General features: G+C 50.8%; 2 protein-coding genes across 2 annotated transcripts in view; one reads left to right on the top strand and one right to left on the bottom strand.

Moving 5' to 3' along the window:
• Positions 1 to 10672, top strand: part of CCDC33 (coiled-coil domain containing 33) — a 104566-nt gene extending 93894 nt beyond the window's left edge. The window contains exons 12-19 of the mRNA XM_005882833.1: positions 5237 to 5402; positions 5680 to 5768; positions 5965 to 6093; positions 6186 to 6277; positions 7197 to 7362; positions 9160 to 9246; positions 9615 to 9728; positions 10565 to 10672. Coding sequence (XP_005882895.1) covers positions 5237 to 5402; positions 5680 to 5768; positions 5965 to 6093; positions 6186 to 6277; positions 7197 to 7362; positions 9160 to 9246; positions 9615 to 9728; positions 10565 to 10672 — 951 coding nt within the window. The remainder of the gene's footprint in view (positions 1 to 5236; positions 5403 to 5679; positions 5769 to 5964; positions 6094 to 6185; positions 6278 to 7196; positions 7363 to 9159; positions 9247 to 9614; positions 9729 to 10564) is intronic.
• A 1653-nt stretch (positions 10673 to 12325) lies between these two features.
• Positions 12326 to 24549, bottom strand: LOC102241006 (cholesterol side-chain cleavage enzyme, mitochondrial). The gene is made up of 9 exons (XM_005882785.2): positions 24223 to 24549; positions 20289 to 20444; positions 19054 to 19253; positions 17873 to 18076; positions 16948 to 17105; positions 14043 to 14209; positions 13711 to 13789; positions 13040 to 13237; positions 12326 to 12631 (listed from the first exon to the last, which is right to left on the bottom strand). Exons 1-9 carry the CDS (start codon positions 24489 to 24491, stop codon positions 12500 to 12502), a joined length of 1563 nt encoding a protein of 520 aa, XP_005882847.1. The 5' UTR covers positions 24492 to 24549; the 3' UTR covers positions 12326 to 12499.
• Positions 24550 to 27942: the final 3393 nt, after the last annotated feature.

Here is a 27942-nt window from a genome sequence, read left to right as displayed (position 1 = left end):
CTCCTCTTCCTCCTCCTCCCCCTTCCTCCTCCTTCTCCTCACTCTTCTCCCTCCTGCAGCTCCTGCCCTCATCTTCGTGCCCACTGCCTTTCCCTAAGCAGGTTCCATGATGTGTCACCTTGCCTGCTGCTCTTGGCCTCCATTCCCCCCATTTATTCTCTGTGTTAAACAACCAGAGAGGTCTTGTCACATGCACCCCCTGCCCCCAGCTTAGACCCTTCAATGGTCAGTCCAAGCTCCTGAGACTGACCTTCAAGGCCCTCTTCTGTCTTCCCTGACACCTCTCCAGCCATACTCCTACCCCTCTTCCCTGCATCCTGCTCTCCAGAAATTTGCCTGCTTTGTTCCTCATCCCACATTCTCTCACCTCCATGCCTTTGCCACAGTGTCTCCTCTGCCCAGAGAGCCTTCTCCCCACCCCAGGTAACACCTACTCATCTATAAAGAGTCAGCTCAGATTATGACCTCCTCCAGGAAGCCTTCCTGGACACCAGGATGAGTTAAGAGCCTTCTCTGAACTCTCCTCTGATACAGGTACTTCTTGCCATCTTCTCGGTGTAGAGAGGAGACCACTATAGGCAGAGACCATATGGGCTCCTTTGTGCTTCATGGCCCCAGCATGGCACAGACCTGGCCCACAGTGGTGCTCAGCAAGTGTGGTCGGGTGTTCACTGATCTGCTTCTAGCCTGGGCTTTCTAACTTGTCTTCGTGACCTTGGGCTCACTGCTGAGAGCTGGGTCCTTGTGGGGTATCAGAGAGTGAGGGGATGCAGTGGGCACTCAGGGTCAGGCATAAGTAAAGTCAGTGCCCTGAGGATGTGCTAGCCCAAGCAGGCTGGGAACTGGGGGAAGGAGGAAGCAGGCAGAGGGGCAAGACCATGACAGGAAATCTGAGACATGGTGTCCTGTGTGTTCTCAAGGCTGGACTGTGACGCAGAATGTGGCCCTGAGTGGGGAGCCCAGCCAGGCTGCTTGCATAGGTCAGGCTGCAGCTTCTCAGCTCAGCTGTGCTGCCCAAGGTTTCCACTCTGCTATGAGGGTGGGCAAAACTGGGGAAGGAGGACAGGCCTGCCAGGCTACCTCTCTGGGTCCCGTGGACAGAGCATACTGGCCAGGGTAGAGACTGAGGAGGATAAGCCGGGACCAGGTCCCCCTCCATCTTCCTGGAAAGACCTCGTGCTCAGAGAGCAGCCAGGCTGGGGTGGCACAGGGGCCTGGGAAGGTCTATAGAGTTATTGTCCAAGGAGTGGAGTCCAGAAGAAGCCATGACCCTTCCTCCAGCAGGGCCCATCTGGCTGAGGAGAGGACACCCACTTTATCTGGGTCTCAGCTTTCTTCATCTGTCAAGGGGGGATGTTAACAAAGGAGCTTTGCTCACCCCTGGGACTGCTGGGATGAAGAACAATGGGATCCTAGAAAAAAATGAACCCTGAATGGGAAGGGGGTGATCAGATTCACAGAGTAGACAGAGGGCCTGGCAACCCCTTCCCCTGGGACTCCCTCCATGCACACACACACTCACACACTATCAGTCCTCATGTGATTAAAAATATCTGGCCCAGCTGGCGTCGACCTATGAACCAGGAGGTCACAGTTTGATTCCAGGTCAGGGCACATGCCTGGGTTGCAGGCTCGATCACCAGTGTGGGGCGTGCAGGAGACAGCCGATCAATGATTCTCTCATCAATGATGTTTCTGTCTCTCTCTCTCTCCCTCTCCCTGTCCATTTGAAAGCAATAAAAAGATATTTAAAAAATTTTTCTGGATGGAATATAAAAGGACAAATTAGGTTTTAGGAATGCAGAAGTGGAGGTATGAAGGGAGAAATAAGAGTGTGGGAAGGGAAGGGCTGGGTCAGTGTGCATGAGGGGGAAGCTTGTACGAGTTTTTATATGACAGGCTTTGCATCTGATCCAAACCTCGGGAGTTCACTCTGAACCACAGCCATAGAGATCCCAGCCCTCCACCAGCACACACATAGACTAAGGTGCCCGGACTGCAGCATCCAGCGGGGTTCTTCCTTGCCTAAGCCCCTCTGCCCCCTCCCCTACTGTGGGCAGGCCTCACCTGAAGAAGAAGCTGGTGAGGCAGCAATGGGATCAGGCTGGCTTATTCAAATCTGCTGTTTTCACACTGTGCTGGGCCAGGTGCAGGTGGGGACAGTGAGATGAGCTACACCCACCTCTTCTGACACAGAGAGGCCTGGGCACATTTGGCTCCTTGAAGAGCAGACAGGGGACCTCCTTCTTTCACCTTTGCCCCAAGGCAATCTTGGCCTCAGGGACAAAAGGCAGAATGGGGCCTCAGGACATCAGATGGACATTGGTACCTACACTGGCCACCTCCTCCATCAGTGCCCCTTAATTTCTGTAGACAGATTCGGTCAGTCATTCTTCCCTCTGGGTGAGGCCCCAGCCTTCCTCAATCAAGTAGATGCAAAGAGCACAGGTTTTGGAGTGGAGTCTGAGTTCCAGTGCTAGCTCCACATTTGCGGCAGTGTGACCTTACGTCACTGAACCAGCGTGAGTCTCAGGATGTTCTGAGGCATCGTGCCAGCCCTCAACAACTATCAGCGTGCCCACCTGCTCGTTTTCAGAAGGGCCTGGCCGGAGGCATCGCTGAATCCACCCAGCCCCCCAGGATCAAACTGGGAGGAGGCCTCTCAGGGTACAGAGGCTGCAGTGAGGGCCCAGGAGCAGGACCCACAGAAGCATTCACAGCTCAGAGCTGAGAAGAGCCCATTGTTGCGGAGAGTTGAGAGGATCCCCAGAGGAGGGCTGCTGTGTGGAGCTTCATGCACTTAACCAAACTTGAGCCAGGATTTCATTTATTTTTTAATTCATTAAATGTTTTTAATTTGTTTATGTGAAGTACAGCACACATTCAGACAAATGCACAAAACATAAGTGTATTCGCTGTGTTGAATTATTACAAAATACATAGCAAATGCTCAATGAGGGTCAAGAGGTACAGCACGCCAGCACCCTCAAAGCTCCCTGGTGCCTCCCCATCACATCCCCAAATGGATCTGACTTCTAATTTTATAGCTTACGTTTGTCTATTTTTGAACCAAATCTACATGGAATCATTGAGTAGGTATTTTGTGTTTGACTTCTTTTGTGTGCTATATTTGAGAGATGTTTCCATGTGGTTTCATGTAGCTGATGTTGGCTCATTGTTATTGCTGTGTAGTATTCCACTGTGTGACTATCTCACCATTCTACTGTGAGGGGCATTTGTGTCGTGTCCAGTTAAGGGTTATTACAAATAAGGCTGGTAGCAATGCTCTTACCTCTGCTTCTAGATGCATTCACACTTGCATGTTTATTGGGTATATACTCAGGAATACAATTGCTACATCATAGGCTTTGCATGTGTTCAACATTAATAGTATCCAGTATCCAAGCAATTCTCCAAAGTGATGAGTAAGGCAGCCAGGAAAAAGAGGAAGGGGTCTGACCTGCTGATAAAGCGGCCACAGAACAGAAATAGGGTTGGATGGGAATGGATACCTCCAGGTCCTACCTGCCCTGGCAAGGCCCTGTGCCAGCCGCCCCACACACTCTGACTCTGAGCCCTGCAGCACCTGTGTTTATTCCGTCTGAGGAATCCGAGGCTCATACAGGAAGGGGCCTGTCTCAGTTCACTCAGTGAGTCAGTGGCCACGCTGGGCTGTGCCCAGGGCCCGACCACAAAGCCCTGTGTGGGCTCTGGGCTGGCTCCTAATTAACGGGCTGTCTGAGGGCACCGTGTGGGCAGATCTGGAGGAGCCAAGACCTGGAACTCGACTGGAGCAGGTGCTGGAGAAATGGGCCCGGCCCTGGCACTGGTTAGAGGGAATCCAGCCAAAAGCCTAGACAGCAGCAGGTGACAAGTGGTGTCTGATGAACCCCTGCTGTCCAGGAGCCCCTCACCAAGAAGCCAGTGGCCCAGCCTGCAGCTGGTGGTTGGCAGTGGTTGGGAGCTGGGCCTCGTCCCCAGTCAGCATGAGGCCTAGGTGGAAACTGAGTACAGAACTCTGCTTCTGGGAGACTTGGGACCCCGGCCGTTTTAGGAGCCCCACCTCCATGTGCAAGTCCTCACAGTCCCTGGGAGGCCAAACAACCAGGGCTTAGCAAACTCCTGCTGTCTTCACCCGCTCCTCCCCCAGCCGAGCACCCACCTCCTCCCCTTCTATGGACCTTTCTGGCTTCATGTTTTGGGTCCCTGTTATATCTTGTGCTGTTTGGATTTAAGAAACTCCCTTTATAAAACTTTTTCTAAGTAACAAGAGGGACTTTCTAATTATGAAATCAATGCATGTAAATATAGCTTAGTAATTCTCCTATGCACACAGAAGGTCAGACATAAATAATTTCCCCACATTGAGATCACACTGATGATTCTTTTTAGTAGCCTATTGCATCACTTCTCAACATACTGTGATGTTTCCATGTCGGAGCCTCATGGCAGGATTGCACAGCACTTAGATCACAGATTCAAGTGCCACTGGAGTCTGTGAGCTGAAGTGTGGGTTTCAGACCTTGGCTCTGCCACTCAGTTTTGCAACTGACCCAGTTAGTTGCCCATCTGGGCCTTGGTTTCCTTGTCGGTAAAATGAGGATGATAATAGTACCGACCCCCATAGGCTTGTTGTGAGGACAACTGAGAGAAGCCCTTCTCCTAACCTGGAATGTAGTGAAGCTCAATGAGTGCCAGACATTAAGGTTTTTGTTACTCTTAAGCTAACAACAGAGCCTGGCATCCTGGCCCCAGATCTTGGAGCTGGATCTCCCAGGCCTACTTTCCTGACCCCTAAGCTGGCTGGGGTGCTGGTGCCTGCGGTCAGTTCCCAAGTGGCAGTCCGTGGAGTTTCTGCGAGGTTCTCCCTGGGTTCTCAGTGACATGAGGAAGGAGAGGAATTAGAAAAGAGGGGAAGGAGCAGGGAGAAGCCAGAGAAGTAGCCCTGGGAACCTGGTTCCAGGACCTGTCGAGTCTCTATCACTCACAATCTTCCCCACCTGGTGTCTGAGCCCTGGGTCCCCCCAGCTGACATCACGGGAAGAGGCATGACCCCTGGGAGAGAACCCGAGGGCGACTTCTCTCACATGGTGCAGATCAAATTATAGCCACCCCTCGGAGGAGTTGCTAAGAGATGAGGGCATGCTGTCCATCGGCCTTGGGGTTGACCCACCGACTCCTAAGTGTGGGTACAGATGTGGGCCGGAGGCTCAGCTCTGAGCACTGGGATCCACAGGAGATAAACAGCTACCGACAGGCCATACAGACGATGGCTGAGGACATCCTGTCGCTGCGGAAACACGCCAGGGTCCTGGAGGCAGAGAACCGCATGCTGAGGAACCACCTGATCCAGGAGGAAATGGAGGAGGAGCAGGACAATGCTGACAAGACCCAGAAGCTGAGTGAGGGCATAAAGGCCACCAAGGGAGTCCGGGTGCCCGCCTGAGCCTCGGCTCTGAATTGTGGGTCAGGGAGGTGGGGACCTTTCCCAGGTGTTCATGTTACTGGACATGGGCTGATAGGAGCCAGCTGGGCCCTCTCCATAGTGGGAAACAGGGAATCCAGTCCTGTCTCAAGCCTCGGGGTTGAGAGACACCTGCCCTCACCCCCAAACTGTGCTGATTGGAGCTGGAAGATGCTTCCTGCCTGAGCCTTCTCTCCCCATGCCCCCACCACCAGTGTCCATGAGGCAGAAACTGCTGCTGAGTGAGCTGGACACGAAGAAACTGAGGGACACGGTGCAGCATCTGCAGAATGAGCTGATTCGAGTGAGCTGGGGCAGAGAGCATGGGGAGCGAGGGTGGGAATCTGTGGAGAAGTGTCTGGGAGCATAAGGAAGAAGGGCCTAGAGGGAGGGGAGCCAGCACAGTGGAGAACTCAGCAGAGGGGCTGGGGTGAGCCCTCTAGGCCAAGGGTACCACCAGGCACTCCTTCTTCCCGCTTGCCCCCGTCCCCCACCATCAGAAGAATGATCGAGAGAAGGAGCTGCTTCTGTACCAGACTCAGCAGCCACAGGCTGCGCTCCTGAAGCGGCACCAGGACAAGCTGCAGAAGATGAAGGCGCTGGAGGAGACCGTGCGGCACCAGGAGAAGGCAGGTGCAGGGGGGAAGGCTGCCAGGGGCCGGCCACGGAGGGAATGTGTGGAGCCCCCAGCCCAGGCCAGCCTCTGCACTCTGCTCCCCAGGTGATTGAGAAGATGGAGGGGTTGCTGAAGAACAAGCTTCAGGAGAGGAGCGAGCCCCTGCCCAACAGGCTGCAGGGAAAGCCCGGCAGGGGTGAGCTGCTCCCCCGGAGTCATCCAGGCCCTGGAATTCCTCCCTCCCAGAGCTTCCCAGTTCCAGGAGCTCCTCCCAATTGTGGCCGATGGTGGGACGCCCCTATTCACAGGCCCTTGCACTCTCTTCTCCCAGGAAACCCACAGGACACAGTGTATGAGCCAGGCCAGAAAGACGTAGGGGAGAACCCTGCAGACCAGAGTAGCAGAGAGGGGCTACCCGGAAAGTTTCCAATTTCTTAACTCCAGGATCCTTCAAATTATGTCCTCCCCTCCCATGTTTGCAGAATCTGCTTCTATATAAAACAAACAAAATGCTTTGATTAAGTCAATGATTTGTTTTTTCCATCGATGTTAACCAAAGCCACCTAGAACTGCCATTTAGAGGTAGCTCTGGTGAGCAGGAGAGAATCAGGTCACACCTAGCAGGTGAGCCCAAGCAGATTTCCCTGTGTCTGTCTGGGCCGCCTCACCAGAGACCCCTGTGAGCCCAGCCAGCATTCAGCCTTTACTGGGACTGGGAGTGGGGGGTGTGCTTCTGAAGGCCTTTAGAAAACAATGAAAGTAGGGCTCCCCTTTCAGGCCCTGAGGTCACCCGGGAGTAGGATGAGAAACAAGAAGGCAGCTTCAGGACCAAGGAAATGACCATACCAAGAGCAGAGAAGGGAGGAAAGACAGAAGGATGAAGAGCTAGACCTAGGACAAATGGCAGGGGAGTGATTAGAGAGAATGGTGGGAACAGATTCTAAAGAGTTGAGAATAATGGTCTGAGGAGTGTGGGCCTGATCCCACTGGTAGTGGGGAGCCATTAAAGGCTTGGGAGCAGAGGAGGGGCAGAATGGAGCAAAATGCTGAAGCAGATCAGGCCAGGGACGTGGAGACAGGAAAGCCCACCTCATGAACATCTGTGGCCATTTCTGTCTTCCCCATGCTCCCAGCCTCAGGACTTCCCCAGGATCCTACAGGAGAGAAGCTGCCTGTTGACCTTTACTCAGTGCTGCTGGCAGAAAACTCGAGGTTGCGGGCAGAGCTGGATAAGAGCCGCCAACAGTCGGCCCCCATCATTCTGCAGCAGCAGGCCCTGCCGGTAAGAGCCACCAGCACAGGCTTGGCCTGGGTCTGCCTGTGCAGGTCAGCAGGTGCCCGGCCATCACCTAGTACAATCCAAGTCAAAGACTAAGACCAGGAGCGAGGCTTCCCAGTGTCTCCGATGTGCCTGGCGTCTCCTGGAGTGCCAGCCCTCAGGCCTTGCTCTTTCTCCTTGGGGGACACACATGGGTCTGAAAGCTTCACCTTGACCCTTAACTAGCTTCCTGGGAGAAAGCAAGCCCCTAACTGGCCCTTAATCTCTGACTCCTTTTGCCACCTGGCTGGCCTGCTCTTGAACTCCACACAGACCTCTCAGAAACTCCAGTCTGAAGCACTTCCTGGGACTGGTACAGCCTTGGAGAGTCCTTTTCCCCTACCCCAGATGGGCCCTGGGGAGTTGGGAGCAGGAGACCTGGCAGAGAGGCTTTGATAGACAGATGGCCCAGGCCCCTCCAAGTGCACAGAAACCCTGCCTGCACAGGTGGGTGCCCAGGCTCCAGACATGCCCTGGCCCCACTCCACATTTGAGGCTGCTATAGGGGCCCTGCTTTATGTAAACCCAAAGACAGGCCATTTGAATTACAGGAGGTGAGTTCTGTTTGAAAGCATTCCTGAAGCATGGACATCTAGGGAAAGTGCTGGGGACAGTGGAGCCCTTGTTTCACAGATTCTTCACTTCATAAAAACTCCCAGTTCAAGATTCCAGTCTATGCACCAATGGGCACTCCCTCATGCATTTTACATTTAAAAATTGATGTGCAGCCCTGGTCAATGTGGCTCAGTTGGTTGGAGTATCATCCCGTGCACTTATTCCCAGTCAGGCCACATTTCTAGGTTGTGGGTTCGATCTCCAGTCAGGGTGTGTAATGGAAGCAACCAATCGATCTCTCTCTCTCTCTCTCTCTCCCCCTTCCTCTCTCTAAAATCGATAAAAAATATCCTCAGGTGAGGATTAAAAATAATAAATAATCTATAATAATAAAAGCATAATATGCTAATTAGGCCAGACAACCAAACAACCTTCCAGACGTCCTTCTGGATGACCTTCCAGAACCACCAGTGGGCGGAGGGTGGGGCCAGCAAGCCTGCGCTGTCAAGCCAGCCATGGCGGTCCTGGCGCCACACCTTCCTCAGAGGCAGGGGTGGGAGGGGACAAGGGGTGGCACAGTCCCAGAGCCTCCATAGAGGCCAGATGGGGCGCAACTGCAGTGCCTCAACCTCCCACGGCCCCTCCCCTGGCCAGCCCGACCCCAGATGGCCCCCTCCACCAGTGGGGGCGGGGGGGGGGGAGGGTCAGTGCTAAGGAGCAGTGAGCCTGGCTTCTGGTGAGTGAGCAGCACTCCCCCCTCCCCACTTCCCCCAGCCAGAAGCCAGAAGCCAGGCTCAGGGCTGGCGTGAGCCTCTCCTATCTCTGGGGGCAGACAGGCAGTAAGGAGTGAGGGTTTCTGGACTGCAAGAGCCTAGACTTCGAAAGAGATGTCTGAGTGCCGGTGTAGGCCCGATCCCCAGGGGGTCCTGGACTGCGAGAGGCCACAGGCTGGGCTGAGGGACCCCGCCCCCCACCAGTGCACAAATTTCATGCACCGGGCCTCATAATAATAATAATAATAATAATAAAATTGATGTGCAAAAGCCATATACCCAAAATCTGTGGGAAGAAGAGCTGTGAAAAAAGCACATGCCACATCAGGTCTGAACTTCAGGAAAAGGCTTTAACCCTTGTCTGAGGCTCAACATCAGAGAGCTGATTTTGGCCTCAGCTGGGGCCATGTGTGAGTTTCTGCTTTGGCCACAGGATCTTCTTACCAACACTTCAGACAAGATTAACCTCCTGGCCAAGCTGGAACAAGCTCAGAACCGGATCCTATCCCTGGAAAGCCAGGTAGGTGAGGCAAAGGAGTTGGTCAGACTGGGCAGGCTCACCACTTGGCCCATGACCAGGGTTGGAGCTTGGTATGTGAGCAGGGTCAGGCTCAATCTATGACCAGAGTCAAGGATCAGTGTGGACTCAGAGTCAGGGTTCAGGATGATGTTGGAACTCAAAGAAGATCCATCTGTGTCTTAGCCAGACTGACTTGGCCCCTCTGTACCCAGCCCTGCCACCCACGGTCTCTTGAGGAAGCAGCAAGCTCAGATTGCCCAGGGCTTTGCTTTCTGCCCAGAGAATAGGCTCAAGCTCTGGTTGTCTCAGATCTCAGGGATGGGCCCTGCTACCTAGAGGTTCCCCATCTGTCCTTCCCATGGTGGCAGTTAGAGGACTCAGCTCGACGCTGGGGACGAGAGAAGCAGGACTTGGCCACACAGCTGCAAGAGCAAGAGAACGGCTTGAGTCACCCTTCAAACTCCATCATCGCAGACCAGCCTGTGAGTGATCCCTCTGTAAGAGCTCCCTGGGGTTCGGGCGGTAGAACTGGCAACTTCTACCTGGAGTCACTGGGCCATGAAAAAAACTGTCCAGGGGAGCCAGCTCCCTAGCTGGAATTCAGAGGACCTAGGCTCAGCTTCTACTCTATTACCAACAGAAGAAGCCCTGGCCTTGTCTCAATTCCTCACCTGTATAAGGGGAATAGAAAACCTTGTCAGAACTACCCCCTTCCCCATGGTGATGGTGAGAATCAAAGGGGAGAGAGCTGTGGATGAAGTATCTACACAAGCACTCCTGGAATGCTCTGGGACTGGCTGTACTTTAGGACTGGATTTATTCATGAGCAAAGTACACATGGCCATCACCCAACTCCATAGTGCCTAAGACTGTCCCATGAGCACACCCTTCTTGGGCAACTGCAATGCTGCAGACCTGCCAGGGATAGGAACATGTTGCCAGAAACATTGCAGATTCCTAAAAACAAATAGACCTGCTCACAACTGTCCCTCAAGCTCAGCCTGGGCCACCCAGCCCCCAGAGCAAAACCCCTGATTGCTCCTGCTCTTGAGCCATAAGTACTCAGCTCAATTCCAGGCTCCTGGCCAGGTCTGAAGAAGATGGGGGAACTGACAGGGAACATAGGGATTCCTTTGCAAATTCACCTGCTGGGCTCCCGGAGAAATTGGATACAACCTGCTATGGTTAAATGAGTTTGGAAATCTTTGGGAAATCATGGCCCCCTAAGACATGGCTTGCCAGGCAAGCTGCATTTGAATGGGCCCCGTGCTCCTCGAGGCAAGGGCAAACTCACTTCATCTTGCTTTGCACAATGCAGAACTCCTCAACCCATGCCAAGGACTATAGCCGACCCTCAAAACTGGACCCCTTAATGCCCAGCTCAGAGACGAAGGTCATCAAGCCCTCAAACTCCCAGCAGACCTGAGTCCCAACAGACCTGAGAACTGGAGCAGCTCCCTCACTGTGTGCTGGGGTTTTTCACCACATCCTCAAAATGACTTTATTAAATGCTGTAAGTCAGTGAGCATTTGCCTCTTTCCTGGAGCAGGGCAGGCTGGAGGTGCCCAGATTCCTCCTCCCAGACCCCATTCTGGGCCTGGGCCCTCAGCTGCAGTGAAATAGTCTCCTGCCTCCCATCTGTGGAGAGCTGAAAGCCAGAGTGGACCCAGGAGGGTGGGGAGAAAAGTCCTTCCAAAGCAGAAAGGCTCCAACAGTGGAGCCAAGGAAACAAGCTCCTTCCAGGCTTCTGGAAGAAGTGAGACCACCAGAGACGAACTCTGTTAAGAGATGTGAGGGAGGGTGGGATTTCCACCTGCCCCCAAACATCTACCATAACTAAAATCCCTTCAAGTTTAGTTTACCTGTTTCTTGGGAAGGGAGACACTTGAAGTCTGCCTGTGGCAATCAGTTATAATAGTGTGACATGCCCCATCAATGTAGCCAGGGACAGGAAAGCAGATGGGACTAAAGGAAGAAGTCCTCCCCAGAAAGGAGCCCTGGGTTCTCACTACAAGCATGCAATGTGACCTTGGGTCACTCAAGCAACCTCTCTAGGCTTCATTTTCCCCACCCATCCCATGCAGAGCTTGACCTCTCTGATGGTAAGACCCTTTCCAGCTATAACATTTCTGAGTCAAAAAATGGCTCAAGCCAGGAGAAGAGAAAGGAAGGAGAGAGACAAGAAAGAGTATTGTGATGAGGAAAAGCAGAAAGGCTCCAACAGTGGACTCAGAACCTACAGATCCTGGTAAAAGGCTTCAAGCTAACTGGGCTGCTATCCCAAGCAGGACTAGCTCCCCTGTCTACTAGCAGGACTTGGACTTGGGTAGTCAAGGACCAGGAAGGATCGGGCACCTGGTTCAGGTCAGAAGTTATGGAACTCAGAAGGGGTGAGGGAGCCCAAAATTGGGACCAGTTCAAATAATGGACCAAAGATTCTGCTGCAGTCTCCCTGCCTACTGCCCAGAGCTTAGAAAAGTGGGCATGTCCCCCTAGAGCAGGAATTTGAGGCCTGGGGAAGCCCAGAGAAGGGTCAGGTGGGGCAGAGGAAGTATACTGGCCTTCCGTCCCCAGGGTCAGTCACCTCATACCAGCCCCTCACTCACAGGCCTCAGCCCTGGTCGTGCCCAAGACTCTGGCTGGACCTTGGCAGGAAGTCTTCATGACCCACCTGGAACTCCTACCCAAAATTCAGCCAAGCAGAGCACTGCACGAGCCATCAGTACTCAGCTCAATCAGTGCTCACCTCTGATAGGTGAGCCTGCCCCGGAAGCCAAGATTGGCCTACACCTCTCAGAATGCCCTGTTCTCTCAGCAGAGCTCCGTCAGGTCCTCTGTCCCTCTGCCTGCTGGCCTGGGCACAGTAGCAATAGCCCTCCATCTGCTCTCAGCCCCAGGCAGCAGGAGGCTTGATCCTGCTGGCTCCTGACCTGTAGGTAGGTGGATCCCAGCAGAAATGGCTTCAGGTGTGGCTGCCCATTTGTGCTCAGATCCAACTGTTGATCCATCAGAGAGCATCTCCACAGGAGTGATACCTTAGTGGCCAAATGGAAATGAAAACACTTCACATAGTTCAGCCCTTTATTGCCTTCATGGAGTGGGGGGGTGAGGGGAAGAGGTGGGTAAAAGAGAAGTGCCTCCACTGAGTTGGGGTAGAAAGGAGCAGGGGTGGGGAACCAGGAGCTGAGGATGCAGACACTTCCATGGGCCCCCGCCCCACCCTTTGGGCCTTCCTTTCACACCACTCTCTCAGTCAAGCCTTGGGCGGGTCCTGGGTGAAGGGCCGGAAGGTGAAGAAGATGGGCTGGTTGGGCATCAGGATGAGGTTGAATGTTGTGCCCACGTCATTGAGATGCTGGATTTCAACTCTGAAATTCTCCAGAATCTGAGAAAGAGAGGTGATGGGCTTAGTGGACAGGTGGGGAGGGTCCATCTCCCCTGGGCCAGACTCATTCACCTGTAGTCAGTGCCTGTTGAGTGTGATTTGGGGAGCTCCAAGGGTCCACACCAGCTCCTACTTAACCTGAGAACATACCACTTGTGCTGTCCCCTTGATTTAGGCTTTCACTTTAGTTTCTAAAAGACCTTATCCCACCCCACCCCCATCCCATCACCACCATGCGGGGACAGATGGCCAGGGGCACCAATGGGTGACAAGAGTATTAGCCCAAAAGAGGAGGCAGCAGGGAATTGTGGGGGAGGGCTCTGAACAGAGATGGGAGTAGGAGGGTTGGTGCTTTCATTAAGGCAAAAGCCAGCCCAGGGTGCCCAGAAGTCCCCAGACTAGACTCACATGGATAAGGAAGAGGGTCATCTCAAGCTCAGCGATCCGACGACCCACACACTGCCGAATACCCCAGCCAAAGCCCAGGTTCCGGAAGTGGATGAGGTCCTTGTTTTTACCCAGCCATCGGGTGGGGTCAAATTTGCCCGGATTGAGGAAGAAGGTGGGGTCTTGACCCATGGCATAGACGGCCACCTGCACCAATGTCTGGGGACAAGATGAGCAGATGCCTAAGTAGGCCTCACCTCCTCACAGCCGGGAGCATAACCCAGCTTCCCCACTCCCGCTCCCCAGCCCAGCTGCCCAGCTGTCCAGAAGAGACTGCCCACTGGGTGACCTTGAACAAGACCCCACTTCTCCCTGAGCTTCACCCATCAAAGGAGCATGACTGAAGCCAGTAGGCCAGGGATGGCCCAAGGGATTGTCCTGCCCTTTCCTCAGCACCAGAAGGCCCCCTGACACTCAGGTGACCCATGGGGTTGCCCTCCTAACTCTGGGCTCCAGCAACATTCCAGGGATCACCCACTATGCCTATCACCTTTGCCCTTAACACTTTGCTGCTGCCAAGGACCCACCAGCCAGCTCCAGCAACACAGGCAGAAGCCCCCATCTGTAGGCAATTGCAGTCAGCCCCCAACCTCCTGTCTGACTGGCAGGTCCTGCAGCCCTGCTGTACCTACCTTGGCAGGAATCATGTAATCTTGAAGAACCAAGTCGTTTGGGAGGTATCTCTGCAGAGTCACGGAGATGGGGTGGAGTCTGCAGAGGAAGGCATTCAGAAGCTAATGCCCCGAGGACAGGATAAAGCCCACACCCAGCATGCATCTCAGGCCCAGTGGCAGCACCCCTGGGGAATCAGGAGGCAAGACCAGGACTCTATTCCCTCCTCCCCATTCCCAGCTGTCTCCCCAGACTTCTCACTTCCTGCTACTGATCTCCACCGGTCCCCGGGCACCATGCTGACCCTGCCCAGGACTGGGGTGGAGGCAGTCATGGGTGGGTGTGGGCTTGCCTCAGTGTCTCCTTGATGCTAGCTTTTAGAAGGGGGACCAACTGCAGCATCCTGCTCATGTCTTCCCCGGCCTGGCGCCGGGCAGCCAGAACCTCTTCCCGCAGCATCTCCTGCACTCTCAGGCTGCGTGCCATCTCGTACAAGTGCCACTGCAGTGTCATGGACGTCTGGGAGGGAGTGTCGGGGTGCAGAAGACCAGGAGGGCCTGTCACTCCTGAGGCACCTAGACCCGTGCTAAATTTTCATTTCCAAGAACATCTTCCCACCCTTGTCCCAGTATCCAGAGACCATCATCTACAAAAGCAAAATCCAATTCAAAAGGCAAATATCCCAGAGGCTTTCTCCAGCCCAGGCAGGAATGTTTGGGGTAACACTTGCCCCTACCCTCATCCCTCATGTCACCAGAGCCTACCAGCTCCCCAGCCAGTAGAGGGCACCCACACAACCAATGCCTTCTTCCAAAGGACTCCGGAGCCCTTCCAGGCCAAAGCCCCCTCTGTAACAGTTCTCCCTTGACTAATTGCCATTCCTTTTGAAACGCCTGTTAAACAAGCAGCTGTCTCCCCAGTAGAACTTCCACAAACTTTAGCATTTACCTATAGTAGTGACGTGGGAAAGAAGGTTCAGATCATGAAGCCAGAACCACCACCCTGGTTCCTATCTGTGTTGCAATTAGCATATGGTCTATACTGAGATGAACCTGCTAATCTCATTATTAGTCAGAGTCATGACCATTAGTTGGTCCCTGGAGGTATGAGTGGCCCTCATCAAGCCCCACAGGCCCACATACCTTTGTGTGGGACCCCAGGCTGGTGCAGCCCTCCCTCCTAAGGTTAGGGCATGGGTTGTTGCACATATCTTACCAAGAATCATATTTTTGTCCAAAAAGTCGGAACATTCTCCTTCCTCCCAGCAGAAGCAATCATGAAAGCATGCCATCCAGTCACTTCCCAGTTGGAAATCCTTGTCTGACTCCCCAGATCAAGCCCAGATCCCCAGATCAAATACAGGGCCCCCAACACCTGCCTGCTGCTCCCAGCCTCACCACCACCTCTCTCCAACATGCACCTAATACTCCAGCTCCACTGAGCTACACGCAGCTCCTAAGCCCAGAAATCTTCCTCCAGCTGTTTCCTCTTCCTAGAATTCCCTTCCCAGCCATGGAAGCCAGCCTGTACTCCTTTACGGCTCAAATCAAATCTGTGAATTTGTCTCACTATTTCCAAAGCCGGACAGGGTGGCTAATCAGGAAATACTTGCTTGTTAAGATAGTCAACTAAGTTAACAGCTCTGTGCCCCAGTTTCCTCATCTGAAAAGGGGGATAATAGTGATATACCTCATAATTTAGTTTGTGAGCACTAAATGAATTAATACATGTGACAAGCTTAGGCCCTGCCTGCCATATACTGCATGCTCAATAAACATTGCCTAACAATAATAGCTGCTTTGGTGCAGGTACGCACTTTTTGGAGATCCCTTCTACATAACTGACTAGAACTAGATTTAAAACAGTGGTTCTCAACCTTCCTAATGCCGAGACCTTTTAATACAGTTCCTCATGTTGTGGTGTCCCCCAATTTCATTGTTACAAATTGAACATAATTAAAGCATAGTGATTAATCACAAAAACAATATGTAATTATATATGTGTTTTCCGATGGTCTTAGGCGACCCCTGTGAAAGGGTCGTTCGACCCCCAAAGGGGTCGCGACCCACAGGTTGAGAACCGCTTATTTAAAATACACTCAGCCCTGGCCAGTTTGGCTCAGTGGATAGAGCGTCAGCCTGTGGACTGAAGAGTCCCAGGTTCGATTCCAGTCAAGGGCACATGCCTAGGTTGTGGGCTCAATCCCCAGTAGGAGGCCTGCAGGAAGCAGCCCATCAATGATTCTCTCTCATCATTGATGTTTCTAATATATTTAAATAAAATAAACTCAAAGGCTCCATCTGCAGCCTGTCACAGGGACTGAAAGTCTTCCATTAGAGCACGATGTAACTAAGATACCTAGGAAATAGTTATTCACCCAGGGGACTTGACACATATTTCTTCACGAAATGTTATTTTTCCCTCCCTCCTCCTGGCAACAGCCTTCAAGACACAAGTTGAATTTTAGCTCCTCTAAGGGGCCCTCTCCCCATCCTGCAGGGCCTCTTCTCAGCATTGTCAGTACCTGATCCAGGCCTACTCATCCAGCCTTATGACTATGGTATGGTGGTCATCCTTGTCATGGGCTGAATTGTGTTCCCCCACATTCATTTGTTGAAGTCCTAACCCCCAATACCTCACAATGTGACTGTATTTGGAGGCAAGGTGTTTAAAGAGGTAATAAGGTCAAATGAGATCACTGAGGTAGACCCTAATCTAATAGGACTGGTGTCCTTATAAGAAGAAGAGATCAGGACACTGACACACATGGAGGGATGACTGTGTGAAGACATAAGGGAGAAGAGGGGCCTCAGAAGAAACCAACCCTGCTGACACCTTGATCTTGGACTTCTAGTTCTAGAACTGTGAGAAAACTACATGCCTGTGGTACTTTGTGTGGCAGCCCTAACAAACTAACGTGTGAGGGAGAATGGAAGACAACAAAAGGACCCTAGAAGGCAGAGCCCAGGGCTAATTCCACTGGCTCCCAGCTTTTCTGGGGTCCTGCCTGCCTTTCTGAATCCAGTGAGCTGTGTCCCCCACCTGTGACTGAAGGGCTCACCACCTATGCCTAGTTACCCCTTCTCATAGGTTAAAAAAAAATGTTGGATCAGCCTCAAGGGATGACTTGACCTCAGCCTCCTAGGAGGTGATTATTTAGGAAATAGAGTCAAGAGAAGGAGATCCATCCCACATGGGCAGGGGTTTGAATGATGCAAACTGATGGAGGAGGGACACAGGAAGGACAGGGACCTCACCGTGTCCACGCCCCCTGCCAACATCTCTGTAATGTTGGCCTTGACGTCCTCGAAGAGCAGCTTGTTATTTCCCAGGAGGCTGTAGAGGACACCCGGGTAATTATTGAAGTCTCTTTTCTGTCTCAAGTCCAAGTAGAAGTTCTGGGTGTATTTTTCAGCTGTGGGTGGGCAGGAGGGGAAAAAAGAGTGAGGCTCTCTACAGGCAGGAGGGAAGGGATGGACCCTTGGTGAGAGGGATGGGCCAAGGGCTTGGAGATTCTGGACTTTCTGGCTGCATTTTACTCAGCACAGACTATCTGCTAAGCCCTTCCTATCTGTTTCTTTGTTTAATCCTTAACCATAGTCCTATGGAGTGATATTATCACCATTTTACAGGTAAGGAAACAGAAGACCACAGGGGGTAGTGACTTGCCCAGTGTTAGATGGGTGTCAGGAACAGAGGAGGGATTTGACTCCAGGTCTCACATCATCACCATACTCCAATCAGCCTTCTCCACCTACTTTATTAATCTCTCTCACCCAAATCCCAGTCTGTCCCCAAGGGTAGCCGGGTCTAAAACACTGGCCTTAACCCATGTTGGGGATCATAGGCTCCTTAGAAGAACATGATGGACATCTTAGATCTTCCTTCTCCATAAAAGTCTGATCATTCCCAACAGCTGGCCTTCAGCTCACCAATCCCAGGGCTTGTAGGACCTCCCTGATACCCACCCCTGCCCACATGGCAAGTCAGTGCCCATTGACGTAACTGGGGCAAAGAAGCAGGCCGAGACTTGGAGCTTCCAGCTGTGTGTGTGTGTGTGTGTGCGTGTGTGTGTGTGTGTGTGTGTCTCCACCCAAGCCTGGTTCCCCACCCCCTGAGGTAGACAAGGCCCTCCTGGCTCCCAGACTGAGTTGCGCGGGGTATAGCCAGAGGAATCCTCACCTTTACTGAAAATCACGTCCCATGCAGCCACATGGTCACGCCATGTCTTGGTCCTGAACAGGCGAAACAGGCCTGGAGGAAGCATGAGCATGGGGACACTGGTTTGGAACATCTGGTAAACAGCATCAATGAACCGCTGAGCCTCGGGGTCCACAATCTCCTCCAACATCCCCAAACGTTCCCCAAATATGACGTTGGTGATGGCTGCAGGGATAGGCACAAGCTGAGGAGCCCCCGCTCCCAGGAACCCCCACCAACCCACTCCTGCCAACGCATAGGATCTCCTGACCCGACCTCAGTCTCCTTCAGTAAAGAAACAGAAACCTAAGGCTTATGGGGCTGAAATTTCAGGGCTGAGGAAAACTGCCCTTCTGACAACCACTCAGGGGAGCAAGCAGAAGACCCTGAAAAGAGGTCACTTGGGTGGGAAGCAGTCTCCAGCAGAGCTAGGGGTGGGCCCATGCTGGGATGAGAGAGTTCCACCCCCGCCCCCTTCCACCAGCACCCCAAGCAGCCTCTCAGCTTTTCTCTAGGAAGAGAGACTCCTTAGCTGTAATTGACCAAATTGGCGAAATACCTCCTGAAACAGGCCAGATGGAAGACTAGAAGACATAAAGCCCTAGTAATTGGCCATCCAGGACCCACTCTAGCTAGACTTAAGAAGTCACAACAACCCCAAGTTTTTCCCACCTGTGGGGTCAGGAATTTGAATGCGGATTTTATACCAAAGTCTGGGCATCCCAGATCTCCTGCAATGGTCACGTGACCCCCATCATGCCACAGGGCCTTTGTATGTGCTGTTCCCTCTGGCCAGACTGCCCAACCTCCTTACCCCATCTGAATAACTGCTATACCTTCTTGAATACCCAATTCAGATTAACCACCCAGTCCTCCCTTCCCCTCCCAGACCTCACAGGTCTATGACCCGAGAGAGAGAGATTTGCAGAATGCAAGGCTGAGCCATACTCTGTCTTTTAGGGGATCGTGACAATGGGGACCTACATTTTGAAGACCCTTTCCCCCATAGTATGAATGCTAGATAAGAGTGTTCAGCACCCCCTGGGTAACTAATGGCAGAGAATGTTTTCAGTAGCCCATCCCAAAAACCAATTCCACCGCTTCTTCAGGGTCTATGCTGGCTGGGTCTCAAGGTGGGACGCTGGGTTCTCCCACCCCCTTACACTCAAAAGCAAAACGAAACAGGTCATCACTGATGTCCCCTGAGAACTTTCCAGAGCCCTGCTGCTTGATGCGCCTGTGCAGGATGCTGATGAAGTCCTGGGACACCGTGTCCAGCAGGGGAATGAAGTTTTTCATGGCATCTGGAGTCATCACCTCCTGGTTCAGGGCCAGTCGGTCTTTCTTCCATGCTCCTGACTTCCTGTGGAAACACAGGCCCTTTGGGCCCTCATGGCCACAAACCCCAGGCTTGGCGCACACGGGGGGCTAACTGGGCTCTCCCAGGAGGCCAAGCCACAGCTCAGAGTCCAGCACTCATGTCCGCCAGCCTTCACTCCTCCCAACACCCTCAGCTCCCTGTTTCTGTTGGGCCTTAAGGAAGAGACAGGAAGAGAGTGAATGAAGGAAAACAAAACCTGATCCCCCGCCCCACTGCTGCTGCTGCTGCTGCTGCTGCTGTGAGCCAGGAACTGGGCATCTTGGAGCCTTTATGTCTCTTTCTGTACTGTGGGGGGTCACTGAGTTTGTTCATATGAGTGGCATATGCCACCACTCACTAATTTATACTCCTGTTGGGCATTCAGGTGGTTTCCTGGGTTTTGTGCTTATGAATGACATTGTTGCCAACGTTCTGCTACCTTCCCCTCAGGGATGTTCTTTAGAGCATATCCCAGAGAGCAGGACTGCTGCATCACAGGGTTGTGTGTATTCAATTGCAGGTCATGGCCAATCATCTTCTAAGTGCTGGCACCAGTTTTCATCCCACCAGCAATCTGGGAGCGTTCTAGTTGCTCCATATCCTCACCAACGTTTGATATGGTCACATTTTAAATCTGTGATGAGGAATTTGGTGGAAAATTGTGCCCACTACACTAAATACACTGGTTTGTCCTGTTTCGCTGCCCTCTTAGACTGTGAGGGACTCACAGTGGCAGAGCCCTGCCTTACATGTCACTGAACGCCCAGAGCCTGGCACAAAGTCTGGCACATAGTAGGTTCTCAATAAGATGGGACTTAATGAATGAACTAATAAATGAGAACTTTGCAAGGTCTTTAATTACTCATTCAGATCTTCAGCCTGACCATTTCCCTGATGGCTGGCACAGCAGTTCAGTATCACTACCATCTGTTTTATGGAGGCAGGAAGATGACAGGGATGTGCCTAGAGTTCCCAGCCAGACAGCACAGAGCAAGCATGGCCCCCGCCCCTCTCCCCAGCTTCTGTCCCAAGACTCACTTGAACAGGACCCCAATGGGTCTCTGGTAATGCTGGTGATAGGCAACCCAGGGCGGGATGCAATACCGTTCTGGGGTGGAACCCTCAAACTTAAAGAGAAGGGCCACATCTTCAGGGTCAATGATGAACACGGACTCCATGTTGCCAAGCTTCTCCCTGGAGGGAAGGAGAAGGGCTATGGCGTAAGGATTCGAGGAGAGCCTGGAAGACCCTGTGCAATCAGGCAGGAGCTTGGCTCATCTGCAACCACATCATGGCTGAGAGTGCAGAGCAGAGGGCCCCGGAAGTGGATCCCATTTCCACGGGGTTCTTCTGTCTCTCACCCCGCTCTGAGTCTCAGTTTCCTCTTTTATAAAATGGAGATGAATACAGTACCTTTCTCACAGGGCTGCTAACGAATAAGATGAAGTCTATGACTATGACTCCTGTTAGGCATTCTCTAAGTGACAGTTTTATGCTCCTCATATTATCCAGTGGCTGCTGTCATGCCACAGCATGTCCTCCAGGACCAGTCTCGCCCCCACCCACCTTCCATGGACCATCAAGTCCTCATTTCAAGTTCATTCCATGCTTATTCTTCCTGAGTGTTCAGACCCTCATCACTCTCTCACCCGCTGCATAGCTCAGAAACACGGAACCCTCATGTCACCACTGGAGTGACCCTGTACTGGAATGACTCCATGTAGCCTACTAGATAGGTCATACATGGGCTAGTCAATCATAGGCTTGGCAGCGCACTTTGTCTCTATTAAAACAACACTGGCCCTGGCCAGGTAGCTCAGTTGGTTAGAGCATCATCCTAACACGAAAGGTTACAGGTTTGATTCCCCATCAGGGCACGTACAAGAATCAACCAATGAATGCATAAATAAGTGGAACAACAAATTGATGTTTCTCTCTCTCTCTCTCTCTCTCTCTCTCTCTCCCTTCCTCTCTCTCTACAATCAATATAAATAATTTTTTTTAAAAAACACAGAACACGAACATCCCTAGCTGGTTTGGCTCAGTGAATAGAGCGTCAGCCTGCAAACCGAAGGGTCCCGGGTTCGATTCCTGCCAAGGGCACGTACCTTGGTTGCAGAGTCCTCCCTGGCCTGGGCCCTGTCAGGGTGAGTGCAGGAGGCAACCAATCGATGTGTTTCTCTCACATCGATATTTCTCTCTGTCTTTCCCTCTCTCTTCCACTCTCTCTAAAACCAATAGGACAATATGCTCAGGTGAGGATTTAAAAAATAAAATAAAAATAAACACTGACCCAGGTACAGATTGTTGACATAAGAAATGTCTAAACCTGTGGGGAATTTTAGAAGATTTGAGGACAATTGCAGGGAAGCAAGATCTGAAATGCTCTATGTCCACCTGTGTTACCACCGGATTGATTTCCTCATTGTTCTTGCCCAGCAACAGATCTGAACTTTCTCTGTTGCTGCAGGCTCTCCCTAGTTTCCCATGCCTCCTGCTTTGAGTCCAGAAACATTGTGTTATTCCTGCATTGGTTGGTTCCTGTGATTAGGCTGCTCAAACTGCATGTCTGCCCCCGCCTATGTCCCACCTGCCTTTGTGTCCCACTGAACCCCTGCCCTGCCTGCCTGCTTTTAAAGCTAACTTCTCTCAAAACCGCAGAAAATTACACTTGTCACTTGCATCTGTCTTTTGTGTGTGTGGTATGTGTGCGTCTGCCTTTTGTGTGTGGGGGGGGCAGGGTATCTGCCTTTTGCATAATAAAGTTAATTCAAGACATATTTAAGGCAAAATATTAGAAATACATACTAGTACAGGTACAAGCTGAGTTCTCTCTCCCTCCCTCCCCCCCTTCCTCCCCGCAGTGATGAAAATAGTGGGAGGAGGACAGGGTCGGGAGGAGAGGGGAGAGGGAGAGAATTCAGCTTTAACCGCTGACCTATAAACCCTGGACCTGCCTTCCCAAGTCTCCCAGAAAATCCCCTCAGTGTTTTTCCAACTACTGTTTGTCCTCACACCACTAGCTCCATAGCCCCACCCTGGCTCAGCAAAGTCCTTGAACTGCTAGTATTATTATCAATTCTGCTTCTGGGAATCTAGCCCAAGGCAATGACCTCACAGGGGACAGTGATGCCTAATGGATGAGGAGGTTCATCACAGCATCTGTGTAATAGCAAAAATCCCAGAGTCCACTTTGAAGAACTGGCTAAAAAAGTGTGGCTTATTCATACTATGGGCTACAATGCTGTCTTTCTAAACTATATGGAAAAGAGAAAAGAGGAGCGAAGTCTTTGATGTATTTCTGTGGGACAACACCAAACAGCGTATATAACATTTACATTTCTAATGGTACATACATATTATCAAAATTGAGATTGTATCTGATTTCAATTTTTCATTTGTGCTTGTTTATATTTTCCAAATTGTTCTATAAATATAAACTAGAACAGCCTTTGTATTAAGAAAAAACCTATGTGGGGGGAGGTAGAAGAGGGGAAAGGGGGAATAAATGGTGATGGAAGGAGACTTGACTTGGGGTGGTGAACACACAATACAATTGTACCCCTGAAACCTATATAATTTATTAAGCAATGTCACCCCAATAAATTCAATTTAAAAAATAACAAAAAAAAATCTACCAAAGTAGTATTTTAAATTCCTCACATTTATTCAGAAGTTCACTGTGCCAGGCTGTATGTGTGAATAGCAAGGTGGCACTGCCCTGGAATCAGGCAGCGGCAGCTCCAGCACTGGCTTTGCCCTGGTGAGCTCTGTGACTTTGGCAAGACTCTTCTCCCTGGGCCTCAGTTTTCCCAACAGTGAAATGGGGATTATAACACCAATTTAAAGGACATGCTTCAAGGCTCAGGTAAAAGTGACTCAGAAAACAGAAAGGGGCTCGGTAAAGAGTTCTACTGGGGCACAGGAAGCAGGGGATAGCGAGGGATCACTCTGAAGGGAGGTTGGGGGAGAGGCACTGACGGGCCTAGGAGAGAGAGAGACAGGCTCAGGAACAACTTTCTCCCAAACCTGACACTCAGCCTAGGGCCTCCCGGCCTCCAACCTGCTGTGAGAAAGGCACTGTATACTTCAAAATGGATTGTGGGAGAGGGAGGAAGTGGCCCAGTTGAGTGGGCAGCTGGACTCCTACACACACAAGCCTGCCCTCCCACCCCCACCCAGCCAGCCAGCAACATGCCCTAGGATGCTCTTCCCCTATCACTCAAAGTAAAAGGCATTGTCCCTCCTGATGTTCCCTCCCTTCCCAACAATCACCTCCACCACCTCCCATCCTCCTCAACTATGCTCTCAGAAAAGAACCCAGGCTTGGCCTAAAGATGACCCACCTTAGAAACTGCTAAACCAGAACAAGCAAGGCCTGCCCCCAGCGGCAGCCCTCAGATACCTGCTCCCCCTCACCCCCACCCCCTGGGAGTGGCAGTGCTGAGGCCAAAAGACCAAAGTCCCTTCCTCCAGGTAGGAAGCAAGACAGATGCTTGGGGAAGGGGGGCCTAGCCAGGCCAAGTGGAAGGGACAAAATCAGCTGCTCCAGAGATGCACAGGGCTGAGGGGTGAGCCCAGCAGCCCAACAGGACAGGGATCCAGCTGGGTGACTAAAAACCCTAACCTCTCTGAGCTTTAGTCCCTCTGACAATGGGTATGGAAAACTTACCTTCCACAGGGTCCTGGGGATAATGGATGTAGAGGGCAGTTAACCAGTTAACCGAGGCTTGTTCTCTTACCATCCCCCCACCCACCCCACAAAGTTTCAAAGGTTGAGTCTGGGAATTGAACCCACTGTCTGGGAGCCTTATCCATTCTCCTGCCACCATCACCAGGCATGGAAGAAACAAAGTCAGAAGGTAGACAGGAGCCTGCAATGGGCAAGCAATTTGGGGAGGGGGAGCACAGCAAGGCTGCCCAGGCCCCTCTCCCTGCCTGTCCCACCAGCCCCTCCCTCTACCAGGCTTACCTGTAGATGGGGCCATACTTCTGGAAGTTCTGGACTTGGTGATAGTGTAAATTCTGTGAGCCCTTCTCCCTCCAGAAATGGTATAGGTTTAGCCAGCCATTGTCACCAGGGGAGGGGATCTCACTGAAAGGGCGAGGCATGCGAGTGGAGATTCGGGCTCCCTCTCCAGTGGGCATCCTGGGATTCCCTGGTCCCTCCTGTGGGGCACTCAGAAGGGGCTGGCAGCCTTTGACCAGGACTGAGCGCAGAGGAAGCCCCCTGACCAGCATGCTGTCCCCAAACTGCCACTGCTCCTACTCCTACTGCAGCAAGGCCTGACAAGAGACTCTGGCCCTGGGGCCCAGCTTATATCCGCCAGCTCAAGGTTAAGGAAGAAGCTGACAAAGCAGTGGACTGCCTTCCTCCTCCTCTGGTTGGCTCCCGCCTGCACACGGCCCCTCCCAGGGTGGGGTACCAAGGCTTAGTCTGGAATTTCTGCAGCCAAAGAGGCTCCCCGAAGCACAAGAAGACCCTCTGTCTCTATCCTCAGTGCCAGCCACAGCAGGCCCTGGAAATGGTACAGGTTTGTGCTTTTCCTCTGCTGGGGCCTCCTGCTGACCCCTGCAGTGGGACCCAGCTACTGGAAGACATCCATCAGGACCTGCCAACAGCTGGGGCTTGGGAACAATAATAGGGGCCTGAGAGGAGGTTGGAGGCACCTTGCAGCATACATCTTATTGTGACCCCTGTTATATATATATATATATATATAATTATAAACTGTTTTTGTATAGTTCCTTGATTTTGCTTTATTTAAATTATTTTTCTACTAGAGGCCTGATGCACAAAATTTGTGCAAGAGCAGGCCTTCGCAGCCCCAGCGCCTGCCGGCTGCCTCGATCCCTCAGCCACAGCAGCTGCAGCCCTGGCTTCGCAGAAGGTCGTCTGGAAGGTTGTCCAGACAGTTGATCTGCTGTTCAGTCATTCAGTCAATTTACATATTACACTTTTATTACTATAGCTAGTTCCCTGATTTTTAAAGTTCTACTTTCTCTGCTTGCAAAAAGAAAAAAATACTGTTTTCTGAAAACGTTATAATTGGCAGGTATTGCTATTATTATTTTTAAAGATATTAACTACTAACTATAAAAGTAAATTAAATTAGTCTTATTTGTTCATTGCAGAACACTGAGGAAAAAGACAAACAAATTACAATCTCCTGAGTCTTGAATGCTGGGTGAAAGAAGCCAGACACAAAAGAGTAAATACTGGTTGTGAATGAAAAAAGGGGGTTCTATGGAAGTAACCTCACAGGGTGATCTGACCTTAAGTTCTTAACTGGGCAGGTCATGGTGGCTAATCTCACCCCGCCTATAAGTTCTTTAAAAAGTTCTAGCTTTGCCTTAAACAAGCACTGTTCTTTGTTTCTGTGCATCTAGGTGAGCACACCTTTGAAATGTCTCTATTAAGAGAAATAATCCAATTCCACCTTGCTTTCTCCCACCTCCACGTAATCTTCCTTACATTCCCTCCTTAATTCCAAATGCATAAAAGAAGCTGTAAACTGTCATTCTGAGAAGCATTTTTCTCAGTCTGTGGAGATCTTGCTTCCAGGTATATCCTCTGTTTGGCTCAAATAAATATTTATAAAATTCTCTATAGGTTTGGATGTTTCCATGTTGACATGTTGGATTCCATTATGACAAAGTTCAAGAATCAGCAAATGAATTTATGGTGTTAGAAGTGGTTCTCTCGTGAGGGGTTGCCTGGGAGAGGACATGAGAGAACTTTCTGGGTGCTAGAAATGTTTTCTCTTGGTCTGTATGTTTACATATGTAAAAATTCACCTGAATATAAACGTGATATTTGCATTTTATGAAATACAAGTTACTGCAGTAAAAATGCAAAAAAGAAAAATCATCTTTTTCTAACAAATACTTTTCAAACTCACTACCCAGAACCCCTTGCAACTGGAAATCAGGCAGATAACTTGGGCTCCCCCAATCAGATACCCTCTAGTGCAGCCGTGGGCAAACTACGGCCCGCGGGCGGGATCCGGCCCGTTTGAAATGAATAAAACTAAAAAAAAAAAAAAGACCGTACCCTTTTATGTAATGATGTTTACTTTGAATTTATATTAGTTCACACAAACACTCCATCCATGCTTTTGTTCCGGCCCTCCAGTCCAGTTTAAGAACCCATTGTGGCCCTCGAGTCAAAAAGTTTGCCCACCCCTGTTCTAGTGACATTTTGTTTGAGATGAGGAAGCAGGCCCCATGTGAAACCCTGCCTGGAACATGTGGTGGCAAGAGACCTCTAGCCTGGGCCGGCTGCAGCATGTCAGGCCTGTGGGAGACAGTAAGTGGCCACCAAAGCAGCCCTGGCTGTAATTTGGGCAATATTCCTGACACATGATTTTTTAAAACATATTTTTATTGATTTCAGAGAGGAACGGAGAGGGAGAGAGGGATACAAACATCAATGATGAGAATCATTGATCGGCTGCCTCCTGCACATCCCATACTGGCGATCAAGTCCGAAACCGGGGCATATGTTAGTATCAGTTGTAAGATCTTCCCCCTTATTTTTCGAGTCTTCTCTCTTATTTTCTTAAGCTTTTTTTTTTTTTTTAAGAGAGAGAGAGAAAGGGAAAGACGAGAGAGAGAGAGAGAGAGAGAGAGAGAGAGAGAGAGAGAGAGAAACTGATTGTTTGCCTCTTGTGTGTGCCCCAACCAGGAACTGAACCAACAACCCAGGTATGTGCCCTGACTGGGAATCAAACTCACGACCTTTTAGTGTACAGGACCACACACCAACCAACTGAGCCACACCGGCCTGGGCCTGACATACATAACTTTAAAATAATCTATTTTTACATTATGCTCCATAAGCCTGAATATCTTACCCTCCTAGAGATTTTGTGGAACATGCATAATATTCCTTGATAAATCCTTTCCCTGAAAATATTAGCTGAAATTAATTCTGTTCTTGATAACTAAGAACTCTGAATGATACAAAAGTAATGTTAATCTAAAAATAAAAGACCTTTCAGAGTAAGAGGCAACAAGCATTTGAGATCAATAAGAATAGCTAAGGCCAAACAGTGTTCTGATTAGGAAACAGGCAATGAGTACATTTGAGAAAGGGAGGGGCACAATTACATCAACAGAAAGAAGGCATTTGTATTGGTGCAGATAACATAGTGATGTTAATTCTAAACAATGTTGTTAATTTTCAGTCCAGTAGTCATCAGTCCAGTGGTCAACTGCTCTCTTATCTTTGCAAACAGTTCTTTGGGACATAATGTCATCCTAGGCCCAGTACAAAGGTTATTTTGCCCTGTTTTTTACATTCCAAGGTTTGATATATAAGATGTGCAAGGCAGTTCCTCTGGGATGGCAGCTCTGGTTCCATGGTTCCATTTATATTGTTGTGTACAGTAAACAGCTAATTATATTGCTAAAAGTCCATCACACTCTTACACTTCAAATATTGTTTGCATCTAAATTAATGCAGCTAAGTTGGATTATTTTATATCAGTCTTTTTAAATTATACCCCATAAGCTTTAACTCATTAGAGGTACATTCCAGGAACCAGAGAGAAAATCTCATGACAAGGTGGTTATTTGATGGAAACAGTGGGGCAAAAAGGTTTATTATGGAAACTGCCATTGTCATACCTGTGGCCCCACCACCTTGAGATAAATATTAACCCTGTTAAAGATATTCTGATATATTTTC

The sequence above is a fragment of the Myotis brandtii genome, unplaced genomic scaffold, assembly GCF_000412655.1.
Source record: "Myotis brandtii unplaced genomic scaffold, ASM41265v1 scaffold74, whole genome shotgun sequence".
NCBI lineage: Eukaryota > Metazoa > Chordata > Mammalia > Chiroptera > Vespertilionidae > Myotis > Myotis brandtii.
The sequence above is the reverse complement of the archived record's forward strand: the minus strand, read 5'-3'. Positions and strand labels throughout refer to the sequence as shown.

Bases quoted from the DNA above. Each gene is read 5' to 3' on its own strand.
- LOC102241006 (XM_005882785.2), bottom strand. From the start codon at position 24,491: ATGCTGGTCAGGGGGCTTCCTCTGCGCTCAGTCCTGGTCAAAGGCTGC. The intron at 14,210-16,947 runs GTGAGGTCCCTG...ACTCCCTCCCAG, and splicing joins TGGCAGGGGGCGTGGACACG to ACGTCCATGACACTGCAGTG. The intron at 12,632-13,039 runs GTGAGTCTAGTC...TCTCTTTCTCAG, and splicing joins TGACCCTCTTCCTTATCCAT to ATTCTGGAGAATTTCAGAGT.